At 48.4% G+C, this 23,125-nt stretch overlaps 9 protein-coding genes across 9 annotated transcripts; 3 read left to right on the top strand and 6 right to left on the bottom strand.

Annotated features, from left to right (window-relative positions):
- Positions 1 to 62: 62 nt before the first annotated feature.
- Positions 63 to 1,090, bottom strand: SPPG_03996 (uncharacterized protein; the record flags this gene model as incomplete). The annotated part of the gene is made up of 4 exons (XM_016752245.1): positions 63 to 99; positions 147 to 327; positions 396 to 845; positions 925 to 1,090. The coding sequence occupies 4 exons, from the start codon at positions 1,088 to 1,090 to the stop codon at positions 63 to 65; spliced, it is 834 nt and encodes a 277-aa protein (XP_016608935.1).
- Positions 1,091 to 1,333: 243 nt separating this feature from the next.
- SPPG_03995 (dihydroorotase, homodimeric type) lies at positions 1,334 to 2,844 on the top strand. Its single transcript, XM_016752244.1, has 5 exons — positions 1,334 to 1,532; positions 1,601 to 1,760; positions 1,817 to 1,962; positions 2,027 to 2,146; positions 2,209 to 2,844. The coding sequence occupies exons 1-5, from the start codon at positions 1,407 to 1,409 to the stop codon at positions 2,707 to 2,709; spliced, it is 1,053 nt and encodes a 350-aa protein (XP_016608934.1). The 5' UTR covers positions 1,334 to 1,406; the 3' UTR covers positions 2,710 to 2,844.
- SPPG_03994 (uncharacterized protein) lies at positions 2,716 to 7,750 on the bottom strand. Its single transcript, XM_016752243.1, has 10 exons — positions 7,617 to 7,750; positions 7,497 to 7,553; positions 7,292 to 7,432; positions 7,123 to 7,230; positions 6,900 to 7,066; positions 6,131 to 6,845; positions 6,028 to 6,074; positions 3,822 to 5,971; positions 3,218 to 3,755; positions 2,716 to 3,144 (listed from the first exon to the last, which is right to left on the bottom strand). The coding sequence occupies exons 1-10, from the start codon at positions 7,731 to 7,733 to the stop codon at positions 2,967 to 2,969; spliced, it is 4,218 nt and encodes a 1,405-aa protein (XP_016608933.1). The 5' UTR covers positions 7,734 to 7,750; the 3' UTR covers positions 2,716 to 2,966.
- Positions 7,751 to 7,888: 138 nt separating this feature from the next.
- On the top strand, positions 7,889 to 9,595 carry SPPG_03993 (uncharacterized protein). The gene is made up of 4 exons (XM_016752242.1): positions 7,889 to 8,393; positions 8,467 to 8,840; positions 8,907 to 9,116; positions 9,182 to 9,595. The coding sequence occupies exons 1-4, from the start codon at positions 7,928 to 7,930 to the stop codon at positions 9,362 to 9,364; spliced, it is 1,233 nt and encodes a 410-aa protein (XP_016608932.1). The 5' UTR covers positions 7,889 to 7,927; the 3' UTR covers positions 9,365 to 9,595.
- SPPG_03992 (uncharacterized protein) lies at positions 9,587 to 10,773 on the bottom strand (the record flags this gene model as incomplete). Its single annotated transcript, XM_016752241.1, has 6 exons — positions 9,587 to 9,679; positions 9,735 to 9,787; positions 9,857 to 10,019; positions 10,083 to 10,169; positions 10,239 to 10,343; positions 10,456 to 10,773. 6 exons carry the CDS (start codon positions 10,771 to 10,773, stop codon positions 9,587 to 9,589), a joined length of 819 nt encoding a protein of 272 aa, XP_016608931.1.
- A 498-nt stretch (positions 10,774 to 11,271) lies between these two features.
- Positions 11,272 to 11,671, bottom strand: SPPG_03991 (uncharacterized protein; the record flags this gene model as incomplete). Its single annotated transcript, XM_016752240.1, has 2 exons — positions 11,272 to 11,332; positions 11,397 to 11,671. 2 exons carry the CDS (start codon positions 11,669 to 11,671, stop codon positions 11,272 to 11,274), a joined length of 336 nt encoding a protein of 111 aa, XP_016608930.1.
- Positions 11,672 to 11,810: 139 nt separating this feature from the next.
- Positions 11,811 to 14,921, bottom strand: SPPG_03990 (uncharacterized protein). Its single transcript, XM_016752239.1, has 7 exons — positions 14,520 to 14,921; positions 14,407 to 14,459; positions 14,062 to 14,344; positions 13,973 to 13,995; positions 13,128 to 13,910; positions 13,031 to 13,066; positions 11,811 to 12,959 (listed from the first exon to the last, which is right to left on the bottom strand). The coding sequence occupies exons 1-7, from the start codon at positions 14,774 to 14,776 to the stop codon at positions 11,965 to 11,967; spliced, it is 2,430 nt and encodes an 809-aa protein (XP_016608929.1). The 5' UTR covers positions 14,777 to 14,921; the 3' UTR covers positions 11,811 to 11,964.
- An 832-nt stretch (positions 14,922 to 15,753) lies between these two features.
- On the top strand, positions 15,754 to 17,888 carry SPPG_03989 (uncharacterized protein; the record flags this gene model as incomplete). Its single annotated transcript, XM_016752238.1, has 10 exons — positions 15,754 to 16,191; positions 16,251 to 16,355; positions 16,426 to 16,437; positions 16,511 to 16,539; positions 16,678 to 16,812; positions 16,873 to 17,038; positions 17,104 to 17,168; positions 17,247 to 17,514; positions 17,584 to 17,695; positions 17,761 to 17,888. The coding sequence occupies 10 exons, from the start codon at positions 15,754 to 15,756 to the stop codon at positions 17,886 to 17,888; spliced, it is 1,458 nt and encodes a 485-aa protein (XP_016608928.1).
- Positions 17,889 to 18,677: 789 nt separating this feature from the next.
- Positions 18,678 to 23,058, bottom strand: SPPG_03988 (uncharacterized protein). The gene is made up of 5 exons (XM_016752237.1): positions 22,617 to 23,058; positions 22,176 to 22,548; positions 21,497 to 22,118; positions 21,220 to 21,431; positions 18,678 to 21,162 (listed from the first exon to the last, which is right to left on the bottom strand). Exons 1-5 carry the CDS (start codon positions 23,018 to 23,020, stop codon positions 18,850 to 18,852), a joined length of 3,924 nt encoding a protein of 1,307 aa, XP_016608927.1. The 5' UTR covers positions 23,021 to 23,058; the 3' UTR covers positions 18,678 to 18,849.
- Positions 23,059 to 23,125: the final 67 nt, after the last annotated feature.

The following is a 23,125-nucleotide window of genomic DNA, read 5'->3' as shown; positions in this document are numbered from 1 at the left end:
GGACCGTTCCCTCGTCGTCCAGATACTCGTCTTTGTGACCTAGCGCGTAACAAGGCCACTTTTTACCGGCAACACCGGCTTGCTTCAGTCGCTTTCGACCTTGCATCAACCCATAACCGTCATATGAATGCTGGTAGAGGATATACTTATGGTCGCCAAATTGCAATTCATATTTATGGTCCCCAGGCTCCATGGGGGTTGATGGATGCGGCTCAAAAACAATTTGCGTAGATCCACCGCCCAGATCCATGATTGCCGCTGTTTCTTTGCGATCCTTCTGACCAATCCGCTTCAAAAGATAGTTTACTGTTATCCACGCAAATACTCCTAGATCAGGCATATCAATAAGGAAGACTACATTGTCACTGCTATCCATCTATGCGATCAAATCGTACCTTCATCTTTCCCCGCCATGATAGCAACACTATCAGGCTCGATCAGCGCAAATGGGTATTCCGTTTGCAGCTTGGTTTTGACGGCCTTTAATATCTGCTCGCCTTTCCCATCCTTGAGCATTCGCAGTCCTGCAGTCGCCTTCACTGTGACAGGAGTGCACTTTTGTACATTTGCCGGTACCGCTTCCAACGCGATCTTCAATAGCGGATCCAATGAATTTGCAGCCTCTTCAGGTGTTGCAAACTTTGGAGAGCTCAGTCCTGGTTTCAGTTGTTGAAAGATTTCATCCTCGAGGGTCAGCGATGGACCGTCACAATGATTAAATCTATAAACGTGGATCCGCGAGCCCGTCGATCCCGCGTCTATCACCAAGGCATACTGCTTGGCGGGAAGCCCTGCAGGCGGTGAGCATGAATGATACACCATCTCCTTCAAAGATCGAAAAGGGTCTTGAGGCAACACGGTGTAAAGGTTAGCACATATTCGAGAAACACACACGCGTGTGCCACGGTTACTGCCGAGGCATACCTTTCACATTCACAACAGACTCTTCCAGCATCCAGTATGCAATAACGACAAGAACAAGCAAGCCCAGAAGAGACTTCATGAGCAGGCCTACGCCCCCGCGCATCGCCGTGCCTCGTCGTCCCAGGCCCGTAGGGTGCGGAAGAGAAGGGGATGGGGTATACGCCATAATGTTTGAGTCCCGACGTCGAGTAGTCAGCGGCATTAGGCAGAAGGAGGGCAGTCTTTTGCCGTCCCAGAGAAATGTGGGAAGAGGGCTCCCCAATAAAGTCTACGATGTCATGCAGCTGTGGAAGTTAGTTTGGAACAGTTGCGATCCACACGTTGCTGCGCACAAACGTATCATCTGTTGTCATGGCAACAACAGCTTCAGCAGAGTGCACTGTATTTTTTAACAATACGGCGTATAAACGGTGAGAAAGACATGCACATGTTCCCTTTAGATTCAGCATACATTTCTAACAAGAGCTGCTGTCTTTTGAAAGATGTCAATCACAACTTTGAGCGTCCCTTTGGCTGACGACTTCCACACGCACCTGAGGCAAGGTGCCCTCATGCGGGCAGTTACTCCGTTGTTGAAAACAAGTGGAGTGGCAACTGCCTATGTGATGGTAAGACTCGCTGCATGAACGTGCTCCTTATATCAGCTATTCATGCCTCATACTTGCCTCATTGCTAGCCAAACTTGAAACCGCCGGTGACCACCACCGAACAAGCGCTTGCGTACAAAGCAGAGCTTGAGGCACTGGCGCCAAACGTAAACTTCCTTATGACACTCTACTTGACACCTGAGTTGACTCCGGAAGAAATTCGCAAGGCAGCCAAAGCTGGAGTCGCGGGTACGCTAGTAAAGTCGTTGTCTCGGTAGCACTGGCTCATGGAGGATCGCTTCTAGGTGTAAAGTCTTATCCTCGCGGCGTTACCACGAATAGCGACAGTGGTATTGAAAGCTACACCGCATATTATGAAGTTTTCAGGGCCATGGAGGAGGTCGACATGGTTTTGAATCTGCACGGAGAGATCCCAAGCGATGCAGAAGAGGTCGGGCAAAAGGGACTTCAGATTCATTCCAGAAAACATTGTGACTGACATGGACAAATGATAGGGTGTATGCGTAATGAATGCGGAGGAGCGGTTCTTGAAGCATTTGGAGCAATTGCATCGCGACTTCCCCAACCTGCGTATCGTACTGGAACATGCAACAACAAAGGCCGCCGTCGACATGGTATAAATCCGTATTTACGTCATTGAAAATTCTTAGTATCATATTTACGTCCATGATCTTAGGTGAAGTCTCTTGGTGCAACTGTCGGTTGTAGTATTACCGTCCACCACCTCAGTTTAATCGTTGATGATTGGGCCGGCCAATGTCATCACTTTTGCAAACCTGTTGCAAAGTATCCACATGATCGCGAAGCATTACGAGCCATTGTGAAGGAAGGTCATCCGCGGTTCTTCCTGGGAACAGACTCTGCGCCACATCCCCGCCATACCAAAGAGTCCAGCACTGCAGTCGCTGGAGTATTCACAACGCCCCTTGTTCTTCCCTACCTGGCCACTATTTTAGAATCTTTTGGTGCATTGGACAAACTGCAGACATTTGCTTGCGAAAACGGACGAGCGTTCTACAAACTGCCGACACGGGCATCTACGGCACCGGTAGCGACCCTCTTCAAACAAGAATATGTGGTTCCCAAAGAATACACATACACCGACGACGAAGGACATGAGCGATCGGTTGTTCCGTTTTTGGCTGGCAAGAAATTGGCATGGACCTTGAAAGCATGAGGTGGATACGTGACCAAATAGAAAATCCCCATCTTATTTATCCTCATCTCTGTCAAAACGCAATTTAAATATTATCATATAGTGAGCTCTACATGCGCCCCAAACCACATTTACAGATGACATCCACATCGTAACAGGCCCGCTCAGCTATGACGGCATCCGCCCCATAGCTGAGCGGCCCCCATTACGATGTGAATGTCGCTTGGGAATAGGATTGTAATACGCCAGTCTCAAGCTCTTCTTAAATGCATGAAGTATTAATTTTTACCCTCCTGGTGACATGCACAACGATCGATCGACCTCAGAAAGGTCAGGGCGTGTTCTGCCGCTATGCGCTTAGCGATTTTCTTGTTCTTGCCTTCACCACATCCAATAGGCACATCATGAAACGTGCATGTGCATCTAATTACACCGGCTTCCTCATCGATTTCGATGCTGGGCAAAGTTTCGTCATAATTAGTCTTTGACTGCCACCTCTGAGAAAATAGAAAATCAACTGGAACCATACGTAAATTGCAACCGCTCGCATCTCATCTTCTGCGTCCACTCATATGCCTCGCCGATAGGATTCGTCTCATCCGCAGACCGCACGCATTTGGATTGAGCTGTCCCGCATCCAGCCTCCTGAAAGAGGTGCCACCACGGGTCTATCAAAGTACGTAGCACGACACCCCAAGGAGCTTCGACATCGAACCCTGAATCAACAAACACTGCACCGAGTATCGCCTCATATACATCCCCTGTCGACTTTGGAGCCGCGTCGAGCTCTTTCCAATAGAGGGGTCCTTTTAACGCGGATGTTTTGAATCTAGGTGTGCGTACCCCACCCGTCACGCGTTCCATCTGATGACCAAAATGCGCGATGGCACTTTCCAGAGCCGCATCATTGTATTGTATGTGTTTCGTGAGACCCAGTGTCCACGAAACCCATGAGAGGAATTGGTTGTTTACCAACTCGGACCGGAATTCTGAGAGCTCAGCAGGTGACAGGGGAGGGCTGATTGCGTACAAGTGTCGAGTAACAACAAATCCCAGTGCCGCATCGCCTACAGCGCCAATGAGCTTTTGGTGAGTTGTCATAAGCCGCATCCAAACCTTTCTTCACTACGCACCAAGGAACTCGAGACGTTGATACGATCCTATTTCAGCTACAGCACGAGCTTCACTCGCATGAACTAACGCTTCAATAGCAAGAGTCATGTCCTTGAATTGATAACCGATCGCTTGTTCCACCTGCCGAACGATTGGCTCCATTACTGTGAAAGTCCGAGACTGCCGGCTTTCCGCAAGTTTTTGGGAGTAAATGCTCCAGTCAGATTCATATCCATGTCCAAGAAGTTTGACGACAGCGCCAGCTCCTCCCCGTATGCCACCTCCGCATAGGCATGCTCCGATTATAGCTTCTACAACATCGGCCACAGTCTTGTCGCTCAATTTATGAACAGATCCTCCACCTCCTAGCTGCTCTGGAGGTGTCCACTCCCGTCTCGACAGCCCTGTTCCCAAGACATAGCCTTCCAACCCGAGTTTCATAGCACATGCTCTCAGTGCAGTGTTGCGCTCCAGTGCGTTTCTCATGAGACTTAAGCGTCCTTCATGACATGTTGGGTAAGATGCATACAAGTGCAGGGACTGATGAATTTTCAGGAAACTGTCTCCAAACGTTTCTAAGCGCTCGTAATTGACTGTAGGATCTGCTACAGGGGCAGTTAGCGCAGCCTGGAGATCTTCAACGCTACCGTGCAGATAGTCGTCTGACATGAAATCGTCAAACCCGTAGTATTTTAGATCCGAAGCCAGCAATCGATGTTGCAAATGCTGAAGGAGTATGGGTAAATGCAGAGCAGTACCTCGCATAATGTGCGCCGGTATCGGGTAGATAGTGCAGCATTGGGGAATGAGGTAGGCAGCCGAAGTAGGTTGCTTTTCCATTGTCGTTTGCGTAATGTAAGGTAAACGGTGAGCTTTAATTATCGGTTGTGCGGTGTGAATTGGTTCCGGATATTTTAAACGAGCTTCATAATACCGTCCAAGTGTTGGAAACTTTCCTTCCTCTATCGGCCAATCGCTGTACGGTGTCAAATGATCATGGACCTTATCAACCAAGTATAGCCGATTATGGTGGACGCGGCTGTGTAGAACCACAGCTTGAAGGTTCGCGCAAGTCAAGTTCCCATCTTGGTCAAGCAATGGCTGCTGAGCTCGCGAAGCAAAAGCGACGCTTTCCCAATCAATGACTGCTCGAGGATCGAATGCATCCCCCAAGGCGGTCCAATCCGTCAGTGTCTCCACTACCGGTACTACGATGGTCGCCCATTCCGCTTCATCTTGGACATCACTCCGCAATATGCCCTTGAAGAGTGCCACGTGAAACCTCTTTACGGATGCTAGCGTTGGCAAATCCAAATCAAGGGGGCATCTGGACGACTGAATTTCAACCGCGGTTAACCTGTTTGCAATCGACATATGAAAAATTCCCTTCTGCATTGGACCTTCACCAACAGTCAGCAGTCCAATATCTGATGTTGGTTTATTTCCATTATCGACATGCATCCGAACTAAGGTTAACCATGTCGGCTGATGAGGCTTCCAAGAACCCCTCCAGAAAACCGGTGTTTTCATCCGAAATTCGAGGATTTGCCTCTTTTTTCGCTCAGTATCGCCACCGGTTCCCACAGGTTCAACCATTTCGTCAAATCCCGCAATTTGAGATACGGCTTTGATCGGCTTCAATCGGTCGTCCAATTCTCCAGCTGCGTGCAACCTCTTTATGATCTCCAACGCAGCCCATTGCTTTGCCAGAGCTTTGCGGGCACAAAGTTTGCTGGTCGCATAACGAGCCTCAATTGGCACACTGGGCGGGAGCGTCACGCTTGCCTTAAACTCACACGGCCCATAGGCCAAATCGGGTACCGGGGCGATTTGAAAGGTGGGTGTCAATGCACCAACGCTGTCTGTAGGTAAGAGGGCACAATAGTTATATAACATTCCGATTGACGTGTACAGTGTCACGGAAGCACCAGTGGATTCGACTGTATAGATTTCCTCGTCAGACGGTTGTACAGCTGACTCCATGGAGCCTGTCAGGGATTCTCGCGTTTGGAGAGCAGCCCGCATTAATTGCTCTTCTCGTTGCAACTCTGCAAGCTGCACGGCCTCGGAGGGACTGTTGCGATTGCAGAGCGTAATGAATTCTGAATCCATGCGCCTTGCCCGCCCTCTGGATTGTATATAATTCGTTAAGGTGATGCAAACATCAAATCTAGCCGATTGTCGGTCAGTTCCTCGTCTATGCAATGTCGTGTGCATGATCCTCACCGTATGACTAAATTACAAGCTCTGATATCAAGGCCTTCTTCGGCAACCTAAGAAAGAACGTTATTATTACAGGAAGACCACGGATTGTTTCTGGGAAGCTTACCCTGGTTGCAATAATTAGATTTGTTTCGCCTTTCTGGAACGATTGAACAATCTTCCTTTGCTGCTGCACGCGTAGGTTTACGTCTGCTGGACTGGCGGATCCGATTCCATGACCAACCAAGATATCGGATTTTACAAATTCTAAACCTTTCCATCTCTTGATGACGAGATCGAGGACACGTGCCGTAGCTCTGCGCTGAACAAAAACAATTCCGCAGAAATGTTTGCAGTTACGATACTCTTCAAGCACCTTTAGAAGAGTCATGACTTTCGGCGACAGGTCATTTGCAGTCGGAGAAGACAAGTTATCGAACCAAAATGGGGACGTCATAACATAGCTCTTGAGGTTGGCAAAAGCGGCAACTTTTTCCAACTCCTTCGGTTCAGAGCATTCCTCTGTCGGTCGACCATTGTGCCATTGAAGGACACGAGACCGTTTAAGTCGTGCATCTGTAGCCAGAACCGCCATTTCTAACGCCCGTGCTGCACACCATGTTCCCAGTTCTTCGCAGAGGATAAGGGACTTCTTGAGAGCAGCCGCCAATTCCTCTTCCGCAGGCCCGCCATATTGTTTCACAAGATAATAAAGAGCCGGTGGATCAGCACGCTCCGTGCCTTTGTAGTAGACGACTGTTTGCTTTGGACGCGGTACATGCGGGGATACCTCTGCAACATCTACCGTGACTGCTCTTGCATCAAGATTTCCTTCGATTTGCCTAAAATCTCATCCATAAGCTGTGATTCAAGAATGAATTCATAGACTTCCGTACATTATAGAGCTTTGGTAGCTTTCCTTGCCAAATGTCGGCGATGCTGTCATGCCAAAAATCTTCGGCCTCCCTGACTCTCGACATTGTTTATAATGAATTCCCATGATCTGATTGTATGCGTGGTTTTTACGTGCATGATGACACTCATCAAAAATAATGAGATTTATCTAATAAACACAAGTTTCAATAAGAGGCAGATTCAACAATGATGCGCCAAACCAACCTGTTCCATTGCAATATACGCACGGCACAGCATATTTCTGAAAATGTCCGCTGTCATAACCATCACCTCTGCTTCGCTGACTTCATTTTTCCATCGTTCTTCAGACCACTGTCAATGTGCCGCAATTTATTGATACATCAAAATCCTCCCTCTCGAGGTTCAGACTCACGTCATCCACACGCATTGCTCCATAATAGTGTTTGACTTTAAGATTACAGTGTTTCCTGACGTATTCCTCCTGCTGCAGAACCAGCGGTACCAAAGGAACAAGGAAGACACTAAGCCTAGTCCGTAAACCTGGGTTTTCAGTCTACAGTGTATGTAGATCAGAGGCAACGCATTCACTAAAAACAGGTCAATCAGTATTTTCATACCCTGCGTTTTTGCTCGAGGCGAGCCATGTGACTTATCAACATAACCGATATCAAGGTCTACGTTTGGGTTTCAGACATTCCAAGTACTCAGTTTGACGTGACTGGTTTTCAAGCACTCACCTTCCCACTTCCAGTGTCGAGCACGGCAATGACATTGCTATCGATTGCCTTATCCAACACTTCATACTGATAGGAGCGGGGAGTAACGCCGAGCTGGTGGTCTCCCGAGGCGCTCATAGCTGCAGCAATTTTTCGACGAGGGAAAACCAATGGCGCAAAACGCAGGAACTGTCAAACCTCCTGGCAGCGCTTGCTTTACGTAAGCAGCTGATGTTAATATATCCCGATTTGGAAAAGCGTCACCGTTCATGGACAATAGCAGTGATGAAAGGCTAGGTTCCAAAGCTCCAGGCCACGCAACGAAAGCGACAATGACACCTCCGAAGCGGAAACGAGTCGCCTCCTCAGAACCCAACACAGTGTCCCCATCTCGGCTATATCCATCCTTGGACACCCCGGAGGGAGTAGATGACAAGGATGTGAACAGTTCACCAATTGGTGAAACAGACATAGAAAGACCGACGAAATCACGGAGGAAGAGCGATGCAGTCAAGCATGTACCTAGCGTCATGGCCGTGGATACCAAAATGGATCGGGACGGATCGACGCCTGATGATGACAGCTCGTCCTTAGGGTCGGGCGCCGAACTTGCTTTGCATATGGTAGACGCGAGCCGGGTAGGCGAAAGCGGATTGCCTGCGAACTTGCAACCACCGCCGACAGATAGACCTGTGAGGATATACTGCGATGGAATTTGGGACCTTTTTCACTTTGGGCATGCCAAGGCGCTTGAGCAGGCAAAGAAAGTTTTTCCAAACGTGGAGTTGCTCGTTGGAGGTATGCCACTTGGGTCGCGCTGTTCTCTAATGTAAGTGTTGTGGGAGCTAACAATGATGAATGACAATCGTAGTCTGTAACGATCAAGTCACTCACTCCAAGAAGGGCAAAACAGTGATGCGGGACACAGAACGCTATGAGTCCCTGCGTCACTGCAAATGGGTTGATGAAGTTGTTCCAGATGCGCCGTGGGTCATTGATCAGGAGTTCCTTGACAAGCATAGAATCGACTATGTTGCGCACGACGATATACCCTACAAAAGCGGCGACCATGATGATGTATACGCATTTGTCAAAAAAGCAGGGCGATTTATACCCACGAGAAGGACAGAGGGAGTCAGTACAAGTGATCTCATCACACGTATCGTAAGGGATTACGACGCATATGTGCGACGCAATTTGGAGAGAGGAGTCAGTCCCAAGGAATTGAATATCTCTTTCTTTAAAGTACGGTTAAACAAACCCATTCGTATCGGTGACGCACTGCTAAATGGCTTCTTGTTCCCTGTGCAGGAAAAGGAAATCCGAATGAAATCTCGGATAGGAACTATCAAGCAGTCCCTTCAATCACGCCTGCAGCAAGGGGAAAGCAGTATTCGCCGTAACTGGGAGGACACCAAGAACGACTTACCTCACAAATGGAAGAATACACTCGAATACTGGGAGGATATGAGCTCGGAGCTAGTCCGGGGATTCATCGGACTTTTTGGACAAGAAGGCCTGGTGAGTATAGGGACACTTCAAATAACCGTATCACTTTCTAACGTTCCAGTCTTGTCGTGACGCAGCCCCGACTCCTCTTCGGACGCAGGAATCGAAGCCGAGGAGGAACTCCCACATCTTCGCCGTCAGAATCTCCCAAAAGGCGGTGGCTTTTTGGATCTCCGGCATCATCAACGGAGGACGAGGATGAGAATGAAGAAGTGGATGAGGATGAAGAAGGAAACAGCAACGGTAGTGTGACGGCCTAAACAGCGGAAGTATCGCAGTTGACGACTGTGGGAACTGAAGAATGGACGAAAGAGCATTAAACTGATAAGGCTACCGACGCCACGAAGTCCTAATATATTTATTTGTTGGTCGCTTTCGTGCGCACTCAACGCGGCAAAATGTCGCGGCAATGTCGATTAATAGCAAAATACTATGGCCTGTGACTCTGTAAACATCCTATCTCTATGAAATACGACCTCTTCTTAGTCAAACTTTCTCCTAGGCGTTTTCTTAGATCCTTGCGCTGCCGTTGTTTTCTTTCCTTTATTCGCGTAGATACGATTCATATGGGGACCCTGAAGGAAAGAATTGGTGGTTGTCTTAACGTCCCTATCGCCACTTTCAGCTTACCTCTACGAATTTGACTGAAATCCAAAAGGTAGTGAATAGAACCGCCGTCAACACTGCATTTAGCGAAGGACGGGTTGTTAGTATCCACCGTCCAAGAGGGCATCTTAGAGTGCTGCACTTACCATATCCGGTCCATGACTGGCACTTGACCGCGTATCCCAACAAAGCAAGAGTTGTGCCAACATATTGAGGATCGTTGAAGAAACGGTACGGGCCACCAGATACAGGGGCGTCCATCAAGTGTCCAAAGCTGTCACCGTTGTACATGCCCTTGATTCCAAGAGCCTGTCGGGAATGGGCGTCAAATTGATCTGCTTAGACAATATCGGCGTGACGGTTGCAAAATACCTTCAGGGTCCAAAGATTCAAAAGTATCCCAAACGTGATTAAGGTGTGTCCAATGAGTTTTGCGGCTTCCTTGGAGAACAAGATGTACTAGCGAGGCATCGGGGAGTTAATCAGTTGAGAAAATAACGGAGACCAGCTTCTTCGCATTCGCCATACCGAGTTCACATCCCCTTCGACTGCTTGCATAACGTAATGGTCGCGGACCAATGCGGAGGCAATGAGGTACAGAGCGTACAAGTATACCGCGGGCGAACGAAAGATCTGCAAGATTGCCGTTTAGTTTGCATCAATACCACATTTACAGATCTCTGCGTTCTCGATGGGCTGGAAATAACGACGTCACAATAGCTTTTCTCCATGCTCGTCAACACACCTTGGTGAAAATTCTAGTATGGTACTCCAACTGAGCGGTCAAATTATAGTTGGCCACGTGTAGCACAATGGCTGCCGCCGCAACATAGGCGATAGGGTACGAGAAGGTAGGTAGCGCATCCTCAACCCGCTCGGCGTATTCAAATAGTGGGCCAACGTAAGGAGCTGCAAGCTCTTGTAGATCAGCAACGCGTATCTTTGCATCTTGGATGAGGGGTGCCGCGACCGTCTCCAGTTGCGAGATGTACGGGGAGGCTAAAGATTGCACCTGCGCCAAGTACGGATAGAGGGGTTCCAGGATGTCGTTGCCGGTGGACATGGCGATGTGAAAAGGTCGTTTGGAAAAGATGCCCGGCCGGATGGAGAATCGAAAAGTCGACAGCGATCTTTAAGCGGTAAGTTACTGTGCCTCAGAGCGGAAGTCAACGTCACAAGCAATGGAATTTGAAGGGCAGGAAACAACGCTAGGTCTACCAATATGTTACAGTCTCTAATCCTAACCTAGTCGTTGCTTTTTCAGATGCATTTGCAATAGTTTCTACAATGTGATATAATTTGAGCGACAAGGATAGACCTTGGACATTGAAGCAAGATTGGGTCGATTGGCAGCGCTTCTGACGATAAAAGGTGAGTCTTCACTCTCTCCGTCTTCGTACTAATATGTATAGTTCGTTCAGCGCTACTGTTGTTGTAAATTAGCTTATAATTGAAGCCCGTAATACCGTAATACCGGTCCGATCTAAATCAACTCTCTAGATATCGTACCTGGGGATCTTCCGCAACCTCCAAATATCTACCCACGCAATTTCCTCAAATGCTATGTACCACTCGATGAATCACCATGTCCTACTGTGGCGAGAGAGAATACACCACGACATCTATTACTGGAAAAGTAATTAGAAAACCCGTATTCTCTATTGTCAGGTTACGGGACATTCTCACCTATGAGATTCTTCGTCCTCACCCTCTTCTACGGCGGCAAGAAGGGTCCCTTGACCAGCACTGGCAGGGTTGCTAGAATCCTTTGTCTTCAAAGCCTCCATAATGCTCGACGTGGCCGCCACGCTATGTAAAGCTGCTTGTTTATTGAGCATTGCCGCAAGTCGTTGAGCAGGGTCAACCCCCAAGGCGCCGATATTGGCCCGAAAGGCAGCAGTAGGCTTTGCGCGGCGTAGAGCTCGGGCAGATAAATGTGTCGCTGTACGAAGAAGGCGCATGGTGCGGTGATCCAAAAGTGTTGTGGAGTGTGGAAGCAAAAGTGCAGCAAGTTGGTATCCCGACATTTCCATCTACCGTTGGCATGGTGATTCGCATAGTCAGTCACCGTGCCATTAACTTCATTGCCTATATCGAATGCAACGAGACTGCATCTGATGTTGTATTATAGAAAATGCCAATATTTACATGAAAAAGTTAAGGTACACGCAACCACATGGTTTGTGCACTTTAGCTAAAAGCCAATAGAGGTGTACAAGCAAAGAAAATGAAAAAGAATGAACAGAATAGACTTCTATACAGCTGCTCGCTCATCGTCTGGGCAGGAGATATTCAATTCTTCTCGGTCAAAGGCCGCATCCGCTGAAATAGGTTGTTGAACTATTCTTGATACAATGCTGGAGCGACGACTTTTACGCCCGGAGAACATCCTCACGGATCTGCCCGTAACTTCAAACTCTTCTTCGTCGGTTGAATAGTGATCTATAGGCACACCAGTACTCAGGAAACGAGTCTCCGTGCCACGTCGGCCTTCAGTGCCAGTTGGTGTGGTTTCAACCCGACGGAAGGAAGGATAATTTCCAATGTCAGACGGCGGCAATGAGGTGGCAGGAGCCTCCAACCGTACGACTCCCCGTAAGGAACTCGCGGTTGAATCCACCGTCCCGGTACGATAAAGGAGAGGCGGCCCTCTCGAGCGTCCCCACAAGGTCGATGGGGACGGCGGCTCAATCCGAACCGACCCAACGACTGGGGGTTCGATTGTGGGACTGAGCAGCGGTGTCGTCTCTAATTCCAGTTCGCCGGCTACTTCAGGTGTTTCCACTTCCTTAGAAGTCTCCTCGGCCTCAAGCGGCTGAGGACTTGCCCTTGGGCGTCCTATGCCTTCCCAAACGGGTGCCTCCGCAGGCAGATGCTCTTGGGATTGCGCATCTGAGAGGTAGAACTCAGATTCGCTGGTAAGCGGGTGTTCATCATCAGATTGCCGCGCACGTGTAACCGGCTCGCGCTCTCCAAGTAGCTCGCTCTCTTGATCTGTACTCTCCTCTTTTCGAGCACGTCTTCGCACGCCCAGCGTAAGCCCTTTATTTTTATATAACTTCTTTAACTTTGCCTTGCGTTCATATCGGTCCACTCTGTTTTCAATCTTATTGACCGTCACCGTCCACTGGTCGAGAGCCCGCTCCGACATTAATGAGAACATGTAGGTGACGCTGCCAATGCCAATATAAAGAAACCACATGAAGATGGAACGGCTTTGCACCGTAGACAAGGTGTAATCTCCGTAACCTGTCACAACATGCATATCAGCCATCCATGCAATATAGTTGTTGATCACTCCAACTGCTGTGAAAACAAACCTATTGTGGTTAAAGCGCAGAATGTGAAATAAAGACCTGTAGGACAACTACTATAAATCGAGAGCAAGCAAGAAAGTTGGTGACTTAAAAAATGTACCTTCAAAAAAATGCCAACCCTCAAAGAGGGAGAAGACGCCTCCAAAAACTGACATGTTGGCTATGACAGCTAGAATGGCAAAGGTAATCTGCTGGCGAAAGGTCCTCCGAGTAGCTTCAACCACCTGCCGACGCCGCACATCCGCAGGAGCTACAATGGTCAGTTGTGGCAGATGGGCGCCCCGAGAAATAACCATCGTGCGAGCTTCGAGAACAGACGTCGTGAACGATCGACCTAAGGGTAGCCCAAACGATTCAGCCACCGCAGGTGCGGAGTATCTGATGTTTGATGGCCTTTCATTGCTGTGGGGAGTTGGCTCATAGACGCTGTGGCCAGTATTCAGCAGTATGTTAGTGTTCGGTGCAGAAAAGGCCACGTGTGGTTCAGATGCTCTAGATCTTGGTATGCTTTGAGGAGCCGCAGGACGGCAACGCTGGTTTGTCTGGGGCGCGGCCCCGATGGATCGCCGTCGCGAAACTGATCCTTCGCTCTGCGGAAACATGTCCCACGACTGGTGCATAATGGGCGATGACGACAAGGGACGTCCTTCTTCGGGTGAATGGTCCTCTGTGGGCACATATTCCTTGGCAATTCCGAACGACCTTGAGTATTCGCTGGCCAGTCGATGTGTCAGAAGCTCAAGAGCAACCTGCCGGATCGCGTAGATGCTAGCAGCAAGTATACCAATCCCACAGGACGCCGCAAGGGGAAGGGTCACTTTACCCGTGATGGATTGTGGCACCAAATCCCCGAACCCGATGGTTGCGAGTGTTGACACACACCCTGTGGAGAACTGCAATTGAGTGTGTTGCATCCCGCGTGTGGAAGACGCCCCAAGCACATACAATAAACACCATCGTCAAAATCCCTAAAAGTATCGCCCATTAGGTATCCGTTCAGTTTCAGCATTGGTCCTCACGTGTGAACAACATACCATCCTTCTAAGCCAGCATAAGCAGCACCCATCGCGAACGTATAACTAATGGACGTGATCAGAAGCAGAATCAACTGGCGTTGCGAAGGGGAGAGTTCATAGAGAGTATAGGAATAGAGTTGCCGGCGGTTCAGATGATGATGATATGCAGATAGCAGAGCCACCGTTATCGACATAGCGGCAGATATTGCGCTGTAAAAACATCCTTCAGTGTATTTCCCATGCACATATGTTAGGGATTTCCAGATGATGAAGGCAATAACTGCGGCTGAGGCAAATAATCCTAGGCAAGACAATGTAAATTGAGCCTTGCTAGCAACAAGTGGCCGAAGGAAGCAAAGCTACCTTGTCCAGCCGCCCCGGCTATCATTAGTCGTGTGCACCATTTGATCTTCTTCCTGTAAGGTCAACAATAAATGCAACGGCATCCAAATGATGACAGAAACATGGAGGCATACTCTAGCATGCGCACAAAGAGAGTAATGACACTCAGCAAGCCAAAGCCGAGGGATATCGCAGAGAGCACGAAGACGACCGAGGGCTTGTAGTAAACAAGACGGTGTTTATGTGGGCGGACCAAGGATTCATAGAACGGATAGTCGTGCGATAGCTTTTCTTCGTACAGCCAGCCGGCGACAATCAGCGACTGAGTGTTGAGTGCCGTTGCAATCGGGAGCATGACTCCCGTTGCAAGTGGAATGTACTTTTGCATCATTTTGTAGATCCTCTCTCTCTCTTCAACAGTCAAAAGATATGCTTCCCCTCCTCCCCTTTCCCTCGTCTCATCCACGCCCTGTAAGATCGTCCCAAAAAGCCTTTAAAAAAAGACCCAAAATGAAGACCCAAAATGACAAGAAAGGCGGCGTGTCCAAAAGTCGGGCTTCAAACGCGATTTTGTGGCGAGTGACTCAATGGCTCATCAAACAGTCGTGGTTGAACTTTTTGAGCAACCCGTCTCGTTTCCAACGACCCCATCCTACGCCTTTTCAGCGAAACTCACCCTTCTCGAGCTTTAGGAGTTTTCAGCATTGGGGGTTGTCCAAATCTGCATATTCATGGAGAGTGCAGCGGGAATCGTTATTTATCGGATTCGCCAGAATATCGAGTTTTTGTTGGTCAACGACTCTTTCTCTAATAAGCGACATTGGTATGAAGATTCGTTTGAGTCAGAATATCGACGAGATATTCAACACACATAATTTGTGCTGTCTTTGACGGTCAGGACGCCTCCCAAAGGAAAACTCATTGGCCAAGAAGACGAGCTGAAGTATGCTTTGCTGATTGGTAATGCATCTTGTGTGTATAAACTGACACACTCTCTGTCTGACACAGATGTGCTATTCGCGTGGTGCCGGACGTAACGGGCCTGAGCGTGAAGGATATCCAGATAGAGGACGGGTTTCGAGCGGAAATCAAGGCACGTTGCCGTCGTGATCTCCCAAATTCTGTTTCTTGTTAATCAAATATGCCATATATCCGTTTCTAGTATCTGTCAGGAACGAAGCCCAAACGAGCAGTTTTCTTTCTTGCCCGTCTGGTGACAAATGTCAGAATTGTACCGGGAGGACTTGCTGGGCTTAATATAGCGTGGATGCAGTTGAAACAGGTTGGTAGGGCAGAGTGATTCTGGCGGGCTGCTCGCAGCATTTAACCTTCTTCGATCAGGCGTCCGAAAAGTCCTTGTTTAAAAGTATGCAAGATGTGCTTGAACAGGCTTCTGTGTTCATCGAATCCACCCAACACCGGCATCAGGCTGCGGATGCATCAATTCCCCTTAACCTTCAAAAGTTAAACTTGGGTCGCCGATCAACGGGAAACAACCGGGAAGGAGATAAACGCTACCGACGAAGTTTAGATGAGGAATCGCGGCGTCCCAGTAGCCCTGCACGACATCGATCTCAGGAGGGCCGAGGACTATTCTTAGGACCCAACGGAGCAAAAAACTGGAGAGAATCCCCGCTCAATAATGACAAGCAAGCTTGGGATGAAAATGAGAGCCCGCGCCACCCGTCAGCACGGACGTCCAATTCACAAGCATCCAATCCTCTGTACAAGACGAGACTCTGCGAGAGATATGAGACTGAAGCCCATTGTCCTTACGGGAACCGATGCACTTTCGCGCACGGCACGGTACTGCACGGATCTCCTTTGCATTCTTGTGAGAAGCTAACAGGTTCAATGTATTTCAGGTAGAGTTACGAGAACGTCCTCTGGTGAACGATGAAGTCGACAAGAAAGACGGCCCTGGAAGTCCGCTGTATAAAACGCGGCTTTGCGAACGATTTGTTAAAGAGGTGTGTTGTCTACATCCTATCGCTGCAGCTTAATGTCGTTTCACAATTCTTACTTGAGTTATCCATCTAGGGATTCTGTCAGGTAAACGTCTGATCATTGAGCACGGCTGACTCTTAATTTCGCTCTCAACACCACTTCATCGTTTGGGTCGCAGTACGGTCCACGTTGCAACTTTGCGCACAGGTATGTCCTTCTCTGGTCGAATGCGTGGCTCTCGAGGCGAATCGTGTTAATTTTTCAATTTTAAAAGTCCTAGGCATGTATTCCATCATGATCCGACGGGCACTGGCATAGGAAAGGCTGATCTCGTTACTTCTCTAGTGAGCTTCGGGAACGACCCAACCATGCCCGAGAAGGTGAGAAGGACAACATTCAAAAGGAACCAATACAGCAGGCACCTGCACCTCTTAAGACCAAAGCAAACGGCGATGTATCACACACTGCAACGCGCAGCAGGTGAGTTTGATCTGCTAATGAATTTGTGCTGTAGCTGCGATTACCGATATGCAAACGTAGAACCGCGCCTTCAACCGAACCTCATCCGGATACGCCGGCCAAGGTCGAAGTGATCAACAATACCAAGGCACCGATCACGGCATCATCCACCCCTCCTACTCCCACCTCCCGCGGGCATCTCCGAGACAAGTCTTCGTTGAAGGATCTCTTAAGTGGTGATGATAAAGTAGGACCTTGCAAGAGTATGCCCATGACTACGCGAGCACTTACTCACGGCGTCCAATTTCTAAGAGCAAACCTTGGATGCGCATTGTCGAACTCTCCGACGAAGAAAGAGGAAATCTAAACAACAGCAGGTATGTAGGAGTTATGCACTTGTTGTTATAGTGTAATCTAGACGGCATTTTGAGCAGTCTGTCTCTGCTTGTCCATAGCCCCCACCCTCCACCACCGCCACGTGCCCCACTTCATCCAGCTGACGAAAAAGCGAACCTCCTCGAAGAGAAGCTTTCGCAAGAACTTGCTCGCTTCATTAACCCCGGCCGCCTTAGCGTCAACGAAGAAATCAAAGAAGTCACACGCATGGAGTTCAAGCATGATCTGAGCAAGCGGCAAGTCTTTGCTGTATTGTTGGGAGCGCTATTACTTGATAGCACATACGAGAGTGCAAAGATTGTAAACAGGGTCAAGCTCTTTCAACAGGTATGTTTAGGGGATCTCATGTCATACCCAGCGGTTCAGGAAGCTTCAAGCTGACTGATCCGTTCACAGTTCATACGCAGTCGTCAGGATCAAGTGGCATTTCTCAAGGTCTGGGAAAAGCAGGTCCTGAGGACCAGGGGATTATTATCCAAAGTACCGCTCATATGCAAAGACCTTTATGGTGCGTCGGTGCTTGTAAAGTGATTTCTCTATCGTGCTTTATTGACCAGTTTTCGGTTTGCTTAGACACGGATTTGGTGGAGGAAGACACATTTTTGGAATGGTACAGGGGCATCGGATCTGATGAATTGAAGAAGAAAGCGGCACCGTTTGTGTTGTGGTTGCAAACCGCTGAAGAAGAAGAAGAGGATTAGTGACGTGATAATTGCACACTGGGGATTCTACAATTGGTACACTGTAGGGGAAAGATTTGGACTCTGCCACGTCAGGACTTTGGTGTTATACTGTTTCTTTGCTCCATATATTTTATGAGCCCACTTGCAATCTTAGCTAGCCAAAGCCCCAGTGTCCTGACTCACAGATGCATCGCACAGGGAAAAAAAGGTGATCTTACCAGACATGAATGTGGATATGATGCATTGTTCTTTTGCTTGCCAGGATTTAGCAGGTTAGCGTTGTTCTCCAATTGATACACTGTTGTACCCCACTGCCATCAAATCGCAACATATAAACTTACATTGGATAGGAGAACGGCACTTTTCTCCATCATGGCAGTTGGATAGTCAGAGATCAACGGCAGTCTTCACCAGGTTAAATAATTTTTAACTGAATTCGCTCAGATCCGGGGTCAGTTGCCATGCCAGAATAGGACAGGTTCTGGCTCAGACAGCAACCACATTCTGCGTCGATTTCGAGAGGATAAAGAGGCTTTTCCTAAATAAGCAGAGGGCTCATTGGCTGCTAACTGATAGTGAAAACTGTAGGTTACCTCAAACCTAACAGTGGGGAGCTAGATGTGCACAGAATGTCCAGTGGGGACATGTTTGCACTTCTTGTACCTTTACTGCAAGCTGGCTTTTAATCATCAGGAACTACCTCAGGCGCTGTGATAGACGAATGCCAATGGGGATGGCACTGTTACCGCCCGCCTTGACCTCAAAACACATCCATGAGTAGGCAATGCACACGACTGCATTGATTATTTGAGTTGAAAGCATAAACGCTGTTATTCTCGAGATAAAACCCGATCATAACGACGTGCGGCTCTAATATCCATATATTGTTTCTCTCTAAAGAGCAAAACTGTCCAATATCACGGATGCTAGAACAAAACAGAAACTGGAGATCGCGGCCGCCATGAATCCCAAGTCAACTTCATTTGATCTCAGCCTCAACCCATCTCAAAAAGCTTCCATCACCAGCCCCAATCAAATTACCCAGAGATCCAGACACATCCCTAAGTGCATTTTCCTCTCTGCAAGTCAATTTTACCACTGTCACTTGATCCCTCACAATAACTAATGCCTGTGCTTCGGTGAGATGTTCATGTAATTGGGCTTCAAGTTCAAATAATATGCGGGATAGAGGCAATAGGTGCCTGTGAATCACAGTTAAGCCTTCATGCCACTGAGCAGTTTTATGGAGTGAAACAGCCCGCGCAAGGTCTGTCATATCGAGGGTAGAGCAATATTGCAAAAGAAGGATTGGGTCAAGCGAGAATACTCCTTTCAGGAGTGGGTGAAGAGGATGAAGACGCTGCGCGTTGGATGCATTCGATTTGTCTGATCCTTCTTCATCCTCACTTGGGGCGCTCAATCTCCCACTCCTGTATTCGATCTGTGCGTCCAGATTTCGAGAGAAAACAATCGCTTTCAACACCATGTCAACTGCATTTCGAAGACGCGGGCGAATGAATGTTGGGGGGGCGTTTTGGTAAAAAGGAGCAAGAAGGGAGGTGAATGAGGAGGAGGTATGATGGGCAAAACGTGTCGCCAAGTCATAATGTTGGACGTGGTCCGTTGCATCTGTTTGCACGTCAAGCACAAAAGTGCTTTCACCGTTCGTATTATTTCGTTCAACGATTTCTGTTCCCTTGCACGCGTCCACGTTCTCTTCCTTGATCTTCTCCCTGACATTGGGACTGCTTTGTGCTTTATTATCGGGAACGAGACGACCGGCAGCGTCGTCCACAACCGAAGGTACTAATGCCACATTATCGGGCACATGTGCATCATCTGCCACCAACTTATCACTTGCCACATTCAAGTCGCTCTCCACTCCTTGATCCATTAGGCTGCCTTTCGAGTGGCTATGAATACTTTGAATTCCAAAAGATTGGTCATGTAAAATGACACCAGAAACATGATTCACATTTAGTGTCGCAGGCAATCTTTCCCCTTGCGCGATGTCGTCAACAGCAGAATTGATACCCTGTTCCATGCCCTTCATGGTATCGTCCTCAAAAATATCATTCCCGTCCTCCTCACTTAGAATTTCATCCAATTGCATCTCGGCATCCACATCCTCGTTGTCACTGGATCCGATCGGACTAATGAGACTGGATGTCGCAGATTTGATGTGGCTGCGTTGAGGACGTGGCAAGCCAGGGTAGGCGTCTAATGGTGTTGGCCTGGGGTGTCTTAACTGAGCAGCGCCTTCCGCATCTACGTCAATTGTGTCCTCTAATTTTCTCAAGTTTATCGCTCTGTCTCCAAGCAGATCGGAAAAGGACGCACTTGGCCGGTTTGGAGAGGCATCTGGGTTCACGTCATTCACATGTCCAGTCCCATTACTCTCGTGTGTTCGATCATGGTTCATGATACGATCAATGCGGCTGATTTGCTCCTCCACCAACTCATCCAGGCGTTGAAAGTCTGGACCGAGTCCGACAGGTGGATTGATGTGAGGTCCACAGTTCCCCTTCGTTGGCGTATCAAGATTTAGAGATCCCCTTAACGTGGTTCCTGTCACTTGAAGAAACGCATCGTGTAGGTACGCACGACCTGACGGTATACTGAGACTACGCTTAACCCTTGATCCGATGTAAGACGTTGGTGACGGAACAGATGGGCTGTAAATGTGCGGCTCGTCCGTAGCGAATCCAGAATCTATGTTGAGGTCCTTAGTTTCAATGCTTTGTCGCTCCGGTTTCTTATTGATCTGCTGCACGCCTGCTTCTACTCTGTACTCCATCTGCTCCATGCGGTCATCGCGCCCAGCGAGCTCTCTAACCACAAATCCTACATCATTTGTTGTCTGATCTTTCAGATACTCGTAGAAGTCATGGATAAGTTCAGTTTCTTCTCCGGCCCTATCGGGTCTGGATGTAGGCTCAGCGGGTCCTGGTTGTAGTGACGATCGGTCGGACCTACTCATCTGTTCAAAACGAGTTCCAGGCTCTTTGTCTTTGGCTCGAACTTTGATTTTTACGTCCTTATGTCTGGGCTCGCTTTTGCAGTCGGCATGCTTCGAAAGCACATTCTTCATAACTGATTGAGCCATCGGTCGGTCTTTCGGACCTGCAGTAGCTCCCCAGCTTCCAACCTGATCCTGTGTCTCTAACCCTGGTCGATTGATTTCCCGATATTCGGATTTGGTATGCGAACGCCGAACGTTAATAGCATGTGCTGCGGCAAGCCGAATTTTCAAGGAGGGATCATCAAATAATGATAAAATGCAATTTGTAATCTAGACTTGCAAACAAGTTATAAAAAGATTTATAGAAAACGACGGCGTGGGGCTAACCTGCTGATTGTCATTCGGGATACGACCCAACAGCTTGATGCAAAATATTCGTACCCGGAGCCTGGCCTCCTGTGAGGGCAGTTTTCCTACCATTCTCCTGGTTACGCCAGCTATTTCGTCAGCATCGTCGTCAGAGTGGTTATAGCGCCAGCACGCATTCGTAATAAGCCACTTCGTCAAGCACTGAACCGTTGAGTCGATGCTGTCGTTCACTGGATGATATGGCCACAAATTGTCGGTCGTGTGAGCTCTAGGGAGTAATATAGGTGGCCCTTACCGGAAAGAAAATGGTCTTGTTCATCCTCATTTGAGCCCAACCGTCCATTGTACACGCTTACGATAATTCGCTCACATAGTTTCCAATTGTCTTCTGTAGCGCTCAACTGTTCCAGCAGTGGGAGAAGAAACAGTTGTACCATTCGCGTTGTATAACCGGACAACGTCCACCGAACCAAATCTCTCGTGATATTGTCCGTCAGAAGAATTGGCATGAAACGCTTCTTGTCAGCAGCAGGGAGAATTTCCTTCGCATGGCTCCGTGATGCATTGGTAAAGAAATCGGCTAGTAATACAAGTAGGATAGACGTATGTTTGAGGAGATGCTTCGAATCGGAAATAGAAAGGGTAAGTCGATCTTCAGTAAGAATGTTGCTCATATCGTCGAGGTGACCGTTTTCATCTTCAGCCCACACAAGGATATATGCTCGGAGGTTGCGGAATGCCTGGGCTCCATGCGAAGTAGCTTCCACATTCCACACTGTTAATCGCAAGATGGGCACAAACACATGACGGAGAAGCAGAAGAGGGTGCGCGAGCAAGTGTACGTTGCTCGGAGGAACGCGTGCAGGCATTGTTGCCGGCAGCAGAAGGATCATATCTGCATATAACGTAATTTGCAGCTGGAGCAATGGACAGATGTCAATGACCTATCCTAAATCCATGGAAATCTGTCTTACCTTCAATCGAGAGTACAGATTTGGTTTTCGTTCATTTCGCCGGAGCCCCTTGAGCAAAACACACGCAAATTCCTCTAGGAGAGACAACCTGCTGTGGAGACGGTCAAGCTGTGGGACTTTGGCTATTCGCCGCAGAGCTATAAGCAGATCCCTCAAACACTCTCGTGCACGCCAGCATAGGCTACCGAGATCATTGTGTTTCTTTTTTCGGGGTAGTATGGGCACGTCTTCGATCAAACTGAGGATGGATCGTACGACAATATCAATGCGAGCTGAAGCGTTTACTGTGGCGTGTTCGGTATTTGGTTGCTTTTTGCTACTGTCTACGCGAGCGAGCTGCGTCTTCTGAGTGAATAACAGCCAGAGCTTCTCCCTAACGTACGTGGTCCCCTCGTGTCAAAAAGGAAGAAGGTTACTTAAAATAGGCAGCGCCAAACATACCCATCTATCCTCTTGCACAGCAAAGTGAAAGCATTCAGAAGCAGTAGGCGTATTTCTTTTCCGTCGTTGATCCTACCCGAGAATTTTGTTTCATTCGGAGATTCAAACAGCACTTCATTGGGCAAACTTAACGAATAGTTGAGAGCGATTAAAACAGCTCTTGCGGCTTGAAGTCGTGAGGATTTTGCGGACTCATGCCCTTTTGTCTGGTCCGTTTTATACAGCTCAGGAGCGAACTGGAAGAGAACGTATGGCAGGATCTTCGTTAACACGTGTCGCTCTACCTGAGCGGTTGCCGGGGGTTCAGAAGACAACAAGTCCTGGATGAGGGCGCCGATGATATGATTATGATTTGGATGCCACAATGAAGATTCTGGGACTACCAGAGGTGCCACTGGTCTCATTGTATGAACGCGGCCATTGGAGATCGCTGCAGATCGCAACGACGACGAAAGCCGAAAGGCGCGCGCGATTTCCCATGACAAAAGTCGCTTACATAACACGCCGAT

This window comes from Spizellomyces punctatus, assembly GCF_000182565.1.
Source record: "Spizellomyces punctatus DAOM BR117 chromosome Unknown supercont1.6, whole genome shotgun sequence".
Classification (NCBI taxonomy): Eukaryota; Fungi; Chytridiomycota; class Chytridiomycetes; order Spizellomycetales; family Spizellomycetaceae; genus Spizellomyces; species Spizellomyces punctatus.
Note: the sequence above shows the minus strand (reverse complement) of the source record. Positions and strands in the feature narration are given on the sequence as shown.